A 14,122-nucleotide genomic window follows, 5' to 3' on the forward strand; every position below is an offset into this window, starting at 1 on the left:
ATGATATGAAACCTAGAAATCTGCACAATGGGCTGCTATCTAATTTGAGGTAGTGCTCTTCAGTTCAGGTACTGCACCTCATGACTTCTGTCTGTCATCCAAATACAACCACTCAATTCTTCCTTCCTCACCCAAAAAAGGAAGTTTTGAGATGACAAGCTGCAAACAATTTTTCACAAATTATACAAAAGAGCCAGTATTAAGGTCTTCTGAACACTAGGTGGCACACGTTTAATATGACAACTTGAGTGCAACTGTGTGGTGGAACATTGAGGACTCAGAGTAGAACATGAAAATTAGGTGCTGTGTTAGTCTTTCAAAGAAGAAAGTGACACTACAAAACCAGAATGTTAATGGCTGTCCTCTCATTTTACTCTATTATATTCTGAAAATGTTTTAAAAGGTATCCAGCAAACCTCTAATCTGTGCATTCTGAAATTTCATTCATTGTGGAGCTGGTGTAGAGCAATGGATTTTGTTTGGACCTGTGTTTTGAGAATTTAAGATGAAGTTTAACCTAATATTAACATTTAATTAAACAGCTCGTGCTTGCTGATAGCCTTTGTTGCCACTCATCCCATATTTTAGCTATTTGAAATAAGTGTTTCCATTTTTAAAACCACTATAACAAAAAAGTTTAGATTTTGTATTGACGAATAGGCTTGAGTGATACCGAAAAAAATTTGGTAAAATTTGTATTTGTCTTCATTTGGGCTTTAAAATGATTGTTAAAGCTGAATAAACCGAATATCTGATTTGGTAAAGTCGAATATTTTTGGGTTTTCTGAAAAATCTGAAAAAAATCGGGTCTGTTTGAATTTTTAGCAATTATTTTTACTGGTTTTTGGTTTTCAGCCTATGGGGGGCACATTTTTAAGCTTGCAGCATCAACATTGCAGGGTATCTTCAGGAGACTCTCTTGATTGTACCGACCTCGGTTGGGTGAAGCTTGGTTCAGGGGGTCAAATTTTATGGACCCTCAAAGGGGTAGTCCTCATCTCCTATTAGCTCCCATTGGAAACAGTGGGGGATGGGGGCACCCTCTTTGGGGGGTCCATAAAATTGCACTCCCTGAACCAAACTTCACCAAACCCAGGTTGCATCATCAAGAGAGTCTCCTGAAGATACCCTGCAATTTTTGTGCCACTAGTTTAAAAAAATGAACCCGACAGGCACCCCAAAGAATTTCCCCAGATTCTCTCTTTGAACTGACCTGGCTCCATTGCAGCCAATGGGACATTTCTGGGTGTCTGTAAGCAGGTGCACATTTTCAAGGTAGAGGCACCAAATTTTCATGGTGGCTTCAGGAGACCTACCTGGCAAGAGCACTCAGGTTTGGTGAACTTTGCTTCAGGGGGTTCAGTTTTATGTACCCCCAAAAGAGTAGGGCCAATTTCTCACCACCCCCTGAAGCAAAGTTCACCAAACCTGGGTGCTCTTGCCAGGAGGGTCACATGGATTGATGGAGAAGCTCAACAGAATTTCTGGTTTCCCCTGTGAACTGAATGAGAAGTTCTAATATGAATGTTGAAACCAGTTGAGGCAGGGATACTATTGGGCAACAACATGGATTGTCAACAAATAAACTATGTTGATTACCTGATGCTACAAACCTTTACTTAAACAAGGATTTGTTGGGACATCAGAATGCAGCGCAGAAGGAACACTTTTAAGTATAGATGATATTGCAGTGGTCAGCTACTGTCTCTCTTTGTACTGAAGTGTTAGATAAAGTTTGTCTAAATTCATGTCCCATTTTTTTTCACAGCCCCAAGCTTCATGTCATCCAGCAATCTTCGGAACTACTGAAGAATTTTTCAAGTAAGGTTGCATACAGTTTATCAGGAAGAGTTTATTCTAACGATCTCAAGTAACTAGAGGAATTTATTTATTTTAGTAGTTTCATATGCCACTCTTCCCCCCACGGGCTCAGGTGGCTTTGAACATTTCATAGTAAATACAATAAAACCAGAATGCAATCAATATTGAAACTGAATTTAAAACCCAATGGTGACAGAAATATAATCTCTCATATCCAGATCCAAAAGGAAGAGGGGGAGGGGAGGCCGGTAATGGAAAACCATAATTGCCTCAACCATTTGCCCAGTGAAACAGTTGTGTCCTACAGGCCCTGCAGAACTGCATCAGATCCCACAGAGCCTGGGTCTCACTAGACAGGTTATTCCACAAGGTTCAGGCCAGGGCTGAAAAAGATCTGCTTCTGGTTAAGGCTAGGCAGACATCTTTCTGGCCAGGGACCACCAGCTGATTATAATTCGCTGCAGTGATCCACCTGGAGCCAATGTAGCTGGCAGCACCAGTTGAATGTATGCTCACCATGGGGTCCTAGTAAGGCCCCGTGCTTCATTCTTCACCAGCTGGAGTTTCCCAATGAAAACTCTGTGTAGAGCAAGTTGCAATAATCCAATCTAGAAGTGACAGTTGCACAGATCACTGATGCTAGCTCAGCCTGAGGCAGGTAGAGAACCAATTGTTTCACCTAGTGGAGATTGTAAAAAGTCAAGTGAGCTATGTGTGTGACCTGAGCCTCTGTTCTCAAGGAGGCATCAAAGAACACACCCAGACTCTTGATGGTTGGTGCAGGTCTCAGCTGCATGCTGTCACGGGTTGGCAATTGGTAATCTGCTCTTGACCCCTTTTGGCCCAACCTCAAGACCTCCATCTTAACTGGATTTAGCTTAAACTGACTTTCAACCATCCCACCACAGTCTCCAAGCAACTGGTCAATATATCTGAGGTGGCATCTAGAAGACTGTCCATCAGCAGATACAGCTGGGTGTCATATTCCTTTTTATACTATGTACAGTTATATTCGCATATATATTTTAAATTCTGGCTGTAGACTTTAACAAATCATAGAATCATAGAGTTGGAAGAGACCACAAGAGACCACAAGGGCCATCAAGTTCAACCTCGGAATACATAATCAAAGCACTCCTGACAGATGGCTATCCAGCCTCTGTTTAAAAACCTCCAAAGAAGGAGACTCCACCACACTCCAAGGTAGTGCATTCCACTGTCGAACACCCCTTACTGTCAGGAAGTTTTTCCTGATGTTTAGGTTGAATCTCTTTTCCTTCACCTTGAACCCTTTACTCCTAGTCCTAATCTCTGGAGCTGCAGAAAACAAGCTTACTCCCTCACAAATATGACATCCCTTCAAATATCTAAACATGGCTATCATGTCACCTCTTAACCTTCTCTTCACCAAACTAAACATAACCAGCTCCCTAAGTCTCTCCTCATAGCATAGGGCATGGATTCCAGACTTTTTACCATTTTGGTTGCCCTCCTCTGGACCTGTTCCAGCTTGTCAATATCCTTCTTAGATTGTAATGCCCAGAACTGTACACAATATTCCAGGTGAGGTCTAACCAATGCAGAATGGAGAAGTACAATTACAACCCTCGATCTAGATACTATACTCCTGTTGATACAGCCCAGAATCGCATTGGCTTTCTTGCCTGCCACATCACACTGCTGACTCATGTTCAGTTTGTGGTCTACTAAGACTCCCAGATTCCTTTCGCGTGCACCCCCCCCCCCCTATATCTGTGCATTTCATTTTTTCTGCATAAGTGTAGTGTCTTACATTTATCTCTGCTGAAATTAGCTTTAAAAGGGGCTTGGACAGATTTATGGAGGAGAAGTCGATTTATGGCTACCAATCTTGATCCTCTTTGATCTGAGATTGCAAATGCCTTAACAGACCAGGTGATCGGGAGCAACAGCCGCAGAAGGCCATTGCGTTCACATCCTACATGTGAGCTCCCAAAGGCACCTGGTGGGCCACTGCGAGTAGCAGAGAGCTGGACTAGATGGACTTTGGTCTGATCCAGCTGGCTTGTTCTTATGTTCTTATGTTCTTAAATTCATTTTGTTTGTGTTGGTCCAGCTCTCTAATCTGTCCAGGTCATTGCAAATTCTGACTCTGTCCTCTGGGGTATTAGCTCCCCCTCCTATTTTGGTGTCATCTGCAAATTTGAATAGCATGCCCTCTATTCCATCATCTGAGTCATTGATAAAAATATTGAATAGCACTGGACCCAGGACAGAACCCTGTGGCACTCCACTAGTCACTTCACTTCAGATGAGCCATTGATGAGCACCCTTTGAGTTCGGTCAGTCAACCAATTAGAAATCCATCTAATAGTAGCATTGTTAAGTCCACATTTTACTAGCTTACTTGAAAGAATATTATGGGGCACTTTGTCAAAAGCTTTACTAAAATCAAGGTATCCTACGCCCACAGCATTCCCTTTATCTACCAAACTTGTCACTCTGTCAAAAAAAGAGATAAGATTAGTCTGGCATGACTTGTTTTTCAGAAACCCATGCTGACTTTCTGTGATCACGGTATTCCCTTCTAAGTGCTGGCAGACCATCTGTTTAATGATCTGCTCCATCCAGAATCTTCCCTGGTATTGATGTCAGGCTGACTGGTCAGTAATTATTAGGGTTCTCCTTTTTTCCCTTTTTGTAGATGGGGATAACTTTAGCCCTCCTCCAGACTACTGGAACTTCTCCTGTTCTCCAGGATTTCTCAAAGATTATAGCAAGTGATTCTGAGATTACTTCTGCCAGTTCTTTTAATACCCTGGGATGTAGCTCATCAGGGTCTGGATGAATTTGTTTAAAGTAGACAGGTGTTCCTGCACTAACTATTCTGTGCTGAATTTCTCCTTTTGTACCTGTTTCATTTTCCCCTGGATATGAGCACTATTTCCTTTTGGGGCAAAAGTGTTGAGTAGTTCTGCCTTTTCTCCATCTCCATCCATTTTGCCATCTTCTACATGCAGAATTCTAAAGTGACCGTTTCACTGCAGAAAAATATTGCATGAAATTAAACTATCTTTTGTGAAGGAAGGGTTTGCATTTATAATTTTATTGCAAGAGATTGAGGTTGTTGATTTCACCAAGTAATTTTTATACTGTCTCTGAAATCATACTTGGAATATGAAATAGAATGAAAACATCACCAAGTACAGGCAAGACAAATTTCAGAAACAACTCCCCCTGTTCAGAAATTTGCAAGCCATAACAAGTACAGCAAAACCCCATTCTTTTGGCTCTTCTCATAATGGCCAGGTGCCAGCCTTCTACCAATGCCTGCCTTCCTTCCCTATCTACAGTTCCCATACATTGCCACATTTTCTAAATTAAGGAGGAGGGAAGTAAATGTCAAAAGCTGATGTTCATCTTAAGTTCCCATGACTCCTCTCTACAGTTGAGATTTCCAAGCATGCTTGAAGCTTCTATTGCTGATGGGCACTTTTAAAACGCATCAGATTTTTAATTACACTTTAGGAATGAGAAATAGAATTGGGTGGGTAGTGTAGGAGTGCATCCTTGGAGCCCTTAATTCTGTGAAATGAGCCCTGAACTCCCTCCCTCTCACACAAAGGCTTGCCAGGGTTGATCCCACTCTTCTTCTGAGATCTTACAAAATCAGGCTATCCAGGTTAGGGTGGACTTCCCCCAGTGCTCTTATTTTCTGCTCCTCCTTTCAGAACTTGTTAAGTTTGGGTAAGTGCTACAAGTGCTCATATTTTCCCACCACTAAAGTGACAAAACTCTTTGAATATTTCCAACTAAAGAATTCCTGAAAATAAGAATATTTTTGAAGGTGTCTCCAAGGAATCTTGGATAGAACGTAACAATGATGAATCAAGAATAGAAAATGTCACACACTGCTTTTTTCGATAGCTGAAATCTTGCTGTTTTCGATAGCTGAAATCTTAAACAGAAAACAGAGCATTTTCTACATCAGTTGCCAGTGTTTTCTTTATTTTGGAACACTAGGTGCATAGCTGTCAGTACAGGCAGTCCCTAAACCAGGAGTGGGCAGATTTCAGGGATGCATCTTTTTATTTTGACAGAACCTCTGCCAGTTGCAGCTAATCACAGAATGGAAACTGAGAGGGTGAAGCTTATCACATTTACCTGTTGCCCCCCATTTTCTTCAGAGCACGGTTTATTATGCTGATTCTGAAAACTCTGTAGAAGAGGTATACGCAGACCTGATCCCAGGCTGATTATTCACTACTTTCATTTTATAGATGAATAACAACAAAGTTTTTGGAAAAGAAAAAATGAGTCTTGTGGGCTGATTTTAACATGGATTTTTTAAAGAACCCATGTCAGTTTATTGTGGATTTGGCAGCATGGAACAGAACATATGGAATGAAATTGTGGCTTAGGCTGTGCTTTTGCTCAAGTTGAGTTAATCCAGAAACTAGTTATTTTCAGAACTGTCAGTAATGAGAAGATGAGGGAAATCACTAGGAGGAGCAGGATAACAAATGCAAAGACATGAGAAGGGAAATCTCCTGCTCCCACCACTCTCTAAATAGACTATAGAACCTGTATAAAGGTTTGCTGATAGCTGCTGTATTCCTGTTACATTAATGTGTAACTTGGGAAGCACACAACTACAAAGAAAATAGAAATCTGTTGTCCAGAGCTTGGAGGAGAGGGAAGCCCAGCAATTTCCTCCTAACAAATAGTTTCAGCAAAACATACCAGGCTGCCAGAGGACTAAAATGTGGTCCCAACCGCTGTGCTCTCAGAACCCCTCTTCCTTCTCTTTCCCCCAAGTTCCATTTACTGCACATAATCAAGATTTAGTGTAAGAGTTTGATGCACCTGAGTAACCATCGAGGTAAGCATGTGTTTGGAAGGCTAGTCCCGTGGCCAGCGGATTTGGTCTAAAAGCAATTGCTTTGTAAAATGGTATTAATGAATGCATATTGACTCTTTTGGAAAATTAAGTTCTTTTCACTTGCCAAGTTGGCGTAATAGTTAGCTGTGTTTAAGGCACAACTCAAGGCATGGGAAGAATGTTCCCATTTGGTTCCTTTTCTTCTTTCAGTGGATGGCTTTGTGATTGGCAAACTCAAAATCTGACCTGTCACAATTAAACCTTTTCACTGCCTAGGAATGCATTGCTGGAAACCGATGGAGCACTAGAAGTAATGACTGTAATGCAAGTGTTCACACGATGCTTTCTTCAGGCTTATCAAGAGAATAATGAGCAGGTAAGTCAAACTATATTTTTCATTGTTTAAAATAATTGAGAAGGTTGAAACTTTAATACATATACACGTAACAGTTTTAGGTATTTGGAATACATTGGCCCAGATAATACCTTTCTGGTACTATAAATGGATACCAGATTATGTTTGAGGTGTCTTAAATGGTGTCAAACAAATATGTGTGAATCCATTATATCTTTTTTGAACTACAAGCCATTTGGTGATATTAAGTTGGATCAGTCTAAGGTATATCACTTGCCCAGGGGATAGTGTTCCCTTCCCCATGATGAATCTACCTCCATGCAGATCTATGATGGACTCTGCTGTGGCCCTGAAGTGACACAACAATCATGATTTAAATATGATTCCTTGCTATCTTTCTCTCATTTCAGCTTGCCCAAATATTTCCTTGGCTGGCACATGCACATATTATAATAATAAAATGTGAATCTACTTCTATAGCCAAATGGGCTATATATCTGTAGGACTTTTGGGTTGTCCTTTTGCAGTACTCCCTAAACTACTTCATGCCTGAAAACTGTCCTGCTAGGTGTGATTTCAGTTGTGAGTCTGTTGTGGAAATGTACTCAATGAATTGTTGATACATGTGTCGCCTTCCCTCCTGGAAATTACTCAGAGAAATGTGCTTTTCTGCTGTGATCCTGTGTCTTGATTGGCTTGTGTCTGAGATCTACCATGACCCTTCTTAGAGCACAGCAGTGATTGGCTTATCTTGGTTTCAGTCATCAAGCCACCACAAATGGTTAAGCAACTATTTACAGTTTTGCACCCAAATTCTCATTTGGGGCCATATAATCCATCAGGTGAGAAGTAGTATAAATACTTTCCCACTATATATGTGATTAATTGTATATATAGTGGATAAGTATTTATACTACTTCTCACCTGATGTGTAATATATGATTATCACTTTTGCATGACAGTAGTACACAATACATGCCTTGCATATTTATATACAACTTGTTGTTTTGATATCCTTCGTTCCCACCCTAGTTCCTGTTGTATATATTGCTATTGCTTGCCATATAGTCCATTCCAGCTTTTTCTTCCCATTCAAGCCTTTCCATTTCAGATAACAGGTTCTGCTTTGGGGATTCTTAATCACTGTTGGTTAGCGAAAGGGTGGATCTTCTTCTTGGAACCAGAGCAATAATTGCCTGTAATTAGTCTTGTGATTAAATTTTTCTCTCTCTTTTCAAACAGTATGAGTTAGAGTTGAAATGGCAGCTGCCTTAGTTAATATGTACAGATGCCATGAACATTGTTTTATGCTGCTCTGTTTATGGATCAGCAGCTTATTTTACAGCCTGGGGGTGACTGGGCAGAGAAATTAAAGAGAGAGACAACACCCTTCAAATAGCCAGGAGCCAGCTATGCAATAGAGCTGAAGTACTCAGTTAATCTCATAAAAACAGCACCACAACGAAATCTTCTGTGTGTTATTTCTGCAAGATTTCATTTTCATTCTTGGGATCACAGAAGATAAGATCATGGAAGTTTGTTTGACATGCCAGCAGGAGCGCTTATAGTTTTTTTAATAGTATGCATACTTTGTGTTTTATGTAACTTTATGATTTTAATGAGCTTCAGGATATTCAGAAGAACTTCACACTGTAGGCATGTGCAGTATTCATAGCATCATATTGGTTTGTAAAACTTCTTGTCAAGTCCTTTGTGTATTTTGAATTCCTGAAACACATCTGCTCACTACTTTGTCATGGGAAACGCAATATAAAATGAATAGTATCTAGTCCAACATGCTGCTTCTGGCAATAGTCACAAGCTCAGTAATTAATTTTGGTATTTAATTTGTACCGAAGTGATGTTGTGACAAGTCTATCCAGCCTGGAATTTATTCCTCCCTCTCTCGACCATCAGAAAAATGTCAGTTTTATTTTTATGCCGATAATTTGTTTTTACTCTCACGTACCTGTATAGATCAGAATATCTAAATACATAGATATATGTCACCTAAATATAAATTATAATAAAATCAAAAGTTATGAACTTCAGGAGAAGGCTGAGGCAGTTTCTGTGGAACTTGAGCAGAGTAGTTCATTTAAATGCTTGGGTTTAACTTATAGTGAGAATTTAAGATAGAATACCCACCTGGCAATTATTAGGTTCTCCACTCTTAACAATTGGAGCCATTTTGAGATTTTATTCTTCCAAGGGTAGCTTTCTTGTAGACCCAGCTTTCAAATTACTTTTAAATAAGGCAATTCCCCATTTCCTCTACAGTGTAGAAATGTGGAAGGATCACTTGATTCCAGGGCTGGAATCAACGCAAAATCATTTTCTCAGGTGCGTTTTAGCATTGCTTGATTGAGGCCATCTGTCTCATGTTGGGTCTCTTTTTCCCTGCTAACTTCAACTTTTCCTAGCATTATAGTCTTTTCCAGTGAGTCTGGTCTTCTCATAACGTAACAAAAGTACCTCTCAGATGGATACCTTCTCCTTCTGGACATGGCCCACCCACCCTAGCAGAGGGAGGGGGAGGGGTGGCATGCAAGATAAGGAGAGGGAGGGATGGGAGGGAGGGAGGGAGGGAGTAAGGGGTGGTATGCAAGGGAGGGGAGGTGGGGGACGGGGCCCGGCATCTGGACATGGCCCACTCACCCTAGCAGAGGGAGAGGGACGGTAGAGAGGGGTGGAATGCAAGGGAAGGGGAGGGAGTAAGAGGTGGCATGCAAGAAAGTGGGGAGGGGGCCCGGCATTTGGACATGGCCCACCCACCTAGCGAAGGGAAGGGGAGGGTGGCATGCAAGGGGAGGCAGGGGTGGCATGCAAGGGAGGGGCTCCGGCATCTGGACATGGCCCACCCACCCTAGTGGAGGGAGAGGGAGGGGAAGGAGTAAGGGGTGACTTGCAAGGGAGCGGGAGGGGATCTCAGCCCTGATGCGTGGTGAGTTAGGTAGGCCATCTGTTAGGGCTTGAATCCATATAACTTTGTTAAAATTTTGGACTAAATACAGTAAATTTTTCCTAAATTATGTTTTGAGACAATGCTGAGAAATGATCCAGACCGACTTACTTCTTACAGTAACATCTTGGCACATTACTCCATTCCAGATGATTTATTGAGGTCCAGTCGGAAGGCTCAAACTTTAAACAAATGCGTTTATAGAAGTGATACCTTACTTGATAGCTATGAAATTTTCCAGTCTAGTTTCGTCCCTTGGTTTATGTTTTTCAAAAGAGACCATAACAGATCTGACCTGGCTGATCTTAAGCATCAAAATCTATGTCTGGCGTTTACCTGTTTATATTTTCAGAGCATGGCAATGGCACTACTGACCAGTTGGTACTCTTGTGCCAGTGACCCTTCATTTTTGTGTATGTGAGGTCCTGTAGCAGAAGATCTTTCTCATTGTAACTTACTGTCTTTTGATTCAGAAACGAAGGACCAAATTTTTATTTAAGCTTTTAACTGGCCAAAATTTGTTATTTAATTTAGATAATCTGGTTTTTCTGCTATCTGATACCAGTACCTTGATTATCTATAATAAATTACTGTTTGACTTGGCTGCCAAGAAAATCTGAGCCAAATATACTTTGGATAGTAAAACTTCTGATCCAGTAATGATTGTATTTGCTTTTATTTCTTGTTATTATTTTTAATATGCTATATTGTAGTGGCCTCTTTGCCATTAGATTTCCGCAATATATAATACCATGATATTGCCTACTCCTTTTAAAAGTAAACAAGAATCTATCAATTGCCACATGATGTACTAGTGAATTCCGTGTGCTGTGAAAGAAAGTACTTCCATTTGGATCTATAGTGTATGGCACTTTATTGTTTAGGGCTCATAAGAACAAGAGCTGGATCAGTCAGGTGGTTGATTTGGTTGAGCGTTCTGTTTCACACAGCAGCCAGCTGTTTGCCATGGAAGGCTGACAAATAAAGTAAGGAAGTCAAGACCTTCTCATGGTGTGGATTCCAAACACCGAGTTTTGGAGATTTACTGCCTCTGAATGTGTTGGTTCTTATTAGTCACTATGGCTAGTAGTCAGTGATAGATAAATCTGTATACTCTCTCCTTTAAAGCCATGTATCCTCATAACCGTCTCTACCTCCACTGGCAATGAATCCCACAATTTATTAATCGTTGATTAAAGAAGTATTTCCTTTTTTATCTCTTGTATCTTTTGCTTATGAATCTCATTGGGTGCTCCCAAGCTCTAGTAATGTGGAAGGAGAAAAAGCTTCTTCTATCCGTTTGTTTCTCCCCTGTGTAAATTTATAAACCCCTTATTGTTTCCCTCCTGAACCTTAAAAAAAGAAGTGCCATACTCTTCAGCCATTCCTCACAGAAGAAGTGTTCCAACATTCTAATCATCTTGGTTGCCCTCTTCTGTACTTTTTCCAGTGCTGCAGTATGGTGACCAGAACTGTATAAAGTGTTTCAAACCAGGTTACACCAAGGGTCTGTACAAAGACATTTCATTGTGTTGGCCATTTTATTCTGAATCCTTTTCTAATAATCCCCAGCATGGGTTTGTCCTTTTCACTTCGGCCTCACTTGGAGACCACGTTGTATTTATTTAGTTATTGGATTTATAGCCTGCCCTTTCCCATCAAGACAAGATCTCTTTAAGGGCGTTTCCCCACTCTAAAAATAACGTGGAGACTTACCAGTTTCGTCTGCTGCGGGACCTTTTCAGTGCGGGGTCATGTTCCCCACCGCAGCTTCCGCCCCTTCCTAAATGAGCACTGGCAGCCACGCAGCAGCCAGGCAGGACTCCCCACGATCCGTTCAGGGGGTGTCCTGATTGGCTGTTGTGTTCGCGATTTTCCCGCTGCCTGATGACGTGGACCCTCCCGTCCAGTCAGGGCATGGCAGGGGCTTCGCGATTCGGCAGGAATTTTTTAAAATTTTCAACTGGATGAATCCACAACTATTTGTGGACACATCTTGTCGACATCTTGTGTCCACAAATAGTCAAGGATTCGTCCAGTTGAAAATTTAAAAAAATCGCTCGCGATTGCAACCCCCCCCCCCCCACCATGCTCCTGATTGGATGCGGGAGGGGGCTGTCCACGCCATCAGGGCGTAAGGCGGGAAATGGAAAACCCGGATAACCAATCCGGCTTGCAGTTCCACTGCCGCGCACAGCTTCCATGGGCTGGGTCATTCAAAAGCACTGTTCCAAACACGCCAGAAATGACCTGCTGAGGGGGCAATTTAGAGAGCTGCAGAGTCGGGCGGTTGTGTTGTCAGCCGCCTCTGTCGTGGGCGGCTGTCAGCTAGAGACCCTGCATCATTCAGCACGAGTAGCGCACAACAATCGCTAAGTGGGGAAAGGGCCCATGTCCTGGTCTCAGTCAGTTCAAAACACATTGGCATATACATACTGTTACTTCATTGGTTGACTCTGAGTTCCAGTAGGCAGAAAGAAAGCAAATTTCCCTCTCTTGTACAGCAGTCACTTTATTTAAACCTCCCACCGCCCCAGGTTTCTCTCTCAGAGTTTTTATTTTCAGTGACTTAGTGAATAATTGCCAGGATTGAATTGACCTTTTTCAGTGTTTCAGGGCAAAACTGATGATCTTAAGTAGAGGCAACAAGTTTTTATGCTATCTTTTGCATATTTTCTGGTACAGGATTGGGCCATAAGTGATTCTTCCTTGTTCCTGGCAATCTGCAGATAAAATCTATCTGCAGATATAATTTTTTAAATTGTTGCTTGTCCATTGTAGCGCAAGTTTCCACTGAAGGCCTACTTTCCTCATAATCCACATTCACTGTTGAGAGCTTTCCTCAGACAGCCCTCAGGTAAGACCAGTTATGAATTATTTGTCATATTAGCAAACCCTGCAGTTGTACTTTTTTGGTATTCTTTTATTAATACAAAAGAAGCCACACCTCAGTCTTCAGTGCAGGCAATTTTTGTTATTTTATTCTAGATTTGCCAGCTGCTGGTTTACATCAGCATTTGATTCATATTGCCGAAATGTTGAAAGCAATAGTAAAAACCAATTGCATGAGGTAAGTTATGCTTTTTATTTTTCATATTCTTTTAAAGCGAGAATGCTTATTTGATTGTGTCATCTTGTTAATATCAAATGTGGACAGGGTTCTAAAGTTTCAATTAATTCCATCAAAATCAATTGCTGTGTTACAACTAACATCAATAAATTCTTCATTTTTGCTTATATTTAAGTTTAACAACAATTTTCAATGACAATGCATATTCCAGAGCATCAAGAATACATGCTCATAACAGGCTCTCAAGTTGTTTTGCCATATTTGACTGGAGTTTTTAATAATAATAATAAGCATTTATTGTCATTGTGCACACACAACAAAAATTACAAGCATTCCCCGATGCACACTATTTCAGTCCTCACACCCCATCCTCACATTCCCCTTCCTCCAGCTATCACTAGCCAGCCAGATCAGCCGAATCAACCCTGGCGATCAATGGGGTGACAGATGTCGCAGCCAGATCGCCCTCACATCTCAGCTATCACTACATTTTACAATATGCTTCTAAAATCTGGGGAAATCCAACTGATGATTTTTTTCAAAAAACTGTTTTTTACTTGGTCACTAGCAAACTTGTGGAAGTATATCTCTATGACCTCTTATGAAATGTTGTTTTTAACCAGAGAAGAGTATAAATAATTAATCTTATGAACCAGAGCTATGGTCAGCTTCTGAAACTCAGTGATAGCTCCATAACGAACCAATTTCATAGATGTTGGCTTCTCTTTTGGGGTTTAGTTGCAGTGTAAAAAGGATTATTCAGACCCGGAAGACCGCTTTTAAATGCTGGGGAATTTAAGGACTGCAGTTTAGTAAACTATCCATGAACATTTGTGTATGACCTTGTATTGTCTGTGTTGCACAGAAGAAAACATGGAGATGCATGTAGCATTCCAGTTTTCATATCAAAGGAAGTTTTCTGCTCAAGTCTCCCATTCTCTCAAGTTGCTACCCCTTGTATATTTACTCTGCAGTATTCTGTTGTCCCCTATTTTAGAGCTGAATCTGTTTGTCCTTTTGGTTAAGGATATAATTGATCAACCTAATTGTCCA

The 14,122-nt window shown here is 41.0% G+C and overlaps 1 protein-coding gene across 7 annotated transcripts in view; it reads left to right on the top strand.

Moving 5' to 3' along the window:
- The window catches only part of FANCC (FA complementation group C), a 91,688-nt gene that overhangs the window by 72,027 nt on the left and 5,539 nt on the right, over nt 1-14,122 (top strand). For all 7 annotated transcript variants that reach the window (XM_048503448.1, XM_048503450.1, XM_048503449.1 and 4 more), the window contains 4 exons: nt 1,769-1,821; nt 6,959-7,058; nt 12,781-12,856; nt 12,988-13,069. In XM_048503448.1, the coding sequence (XP_048359405.1) occupies nt 1,769-1,821; nt 6,959-7,058; nt 12,781-12,856; nt 12,988-13,069 (311 nt within the window). The remainder of the gene's footprint in view (nt 1-1,768; nt 1,822-6,958; nt 7,059-12,780; nt 12,857-12,987; nt 13,070-14,122) is intronic.

Source organism: Sphaerodactylus townsendi, linkage group LG07, assembly GCF_021028975.2.
Source record: "Sphaerodactylus townsendi isolate TG3544 linkage group LG07, MPM_Stown_v2.3, whole genome shotgun sequence".
Classification (NCBI taxonomy): Eukaryota; Metazoa; Chordata; class Lepidosauria; order Squamata; family Sphaerodactylidae; genus Sphaerodactylus; species Sphaerodactylus townsendi.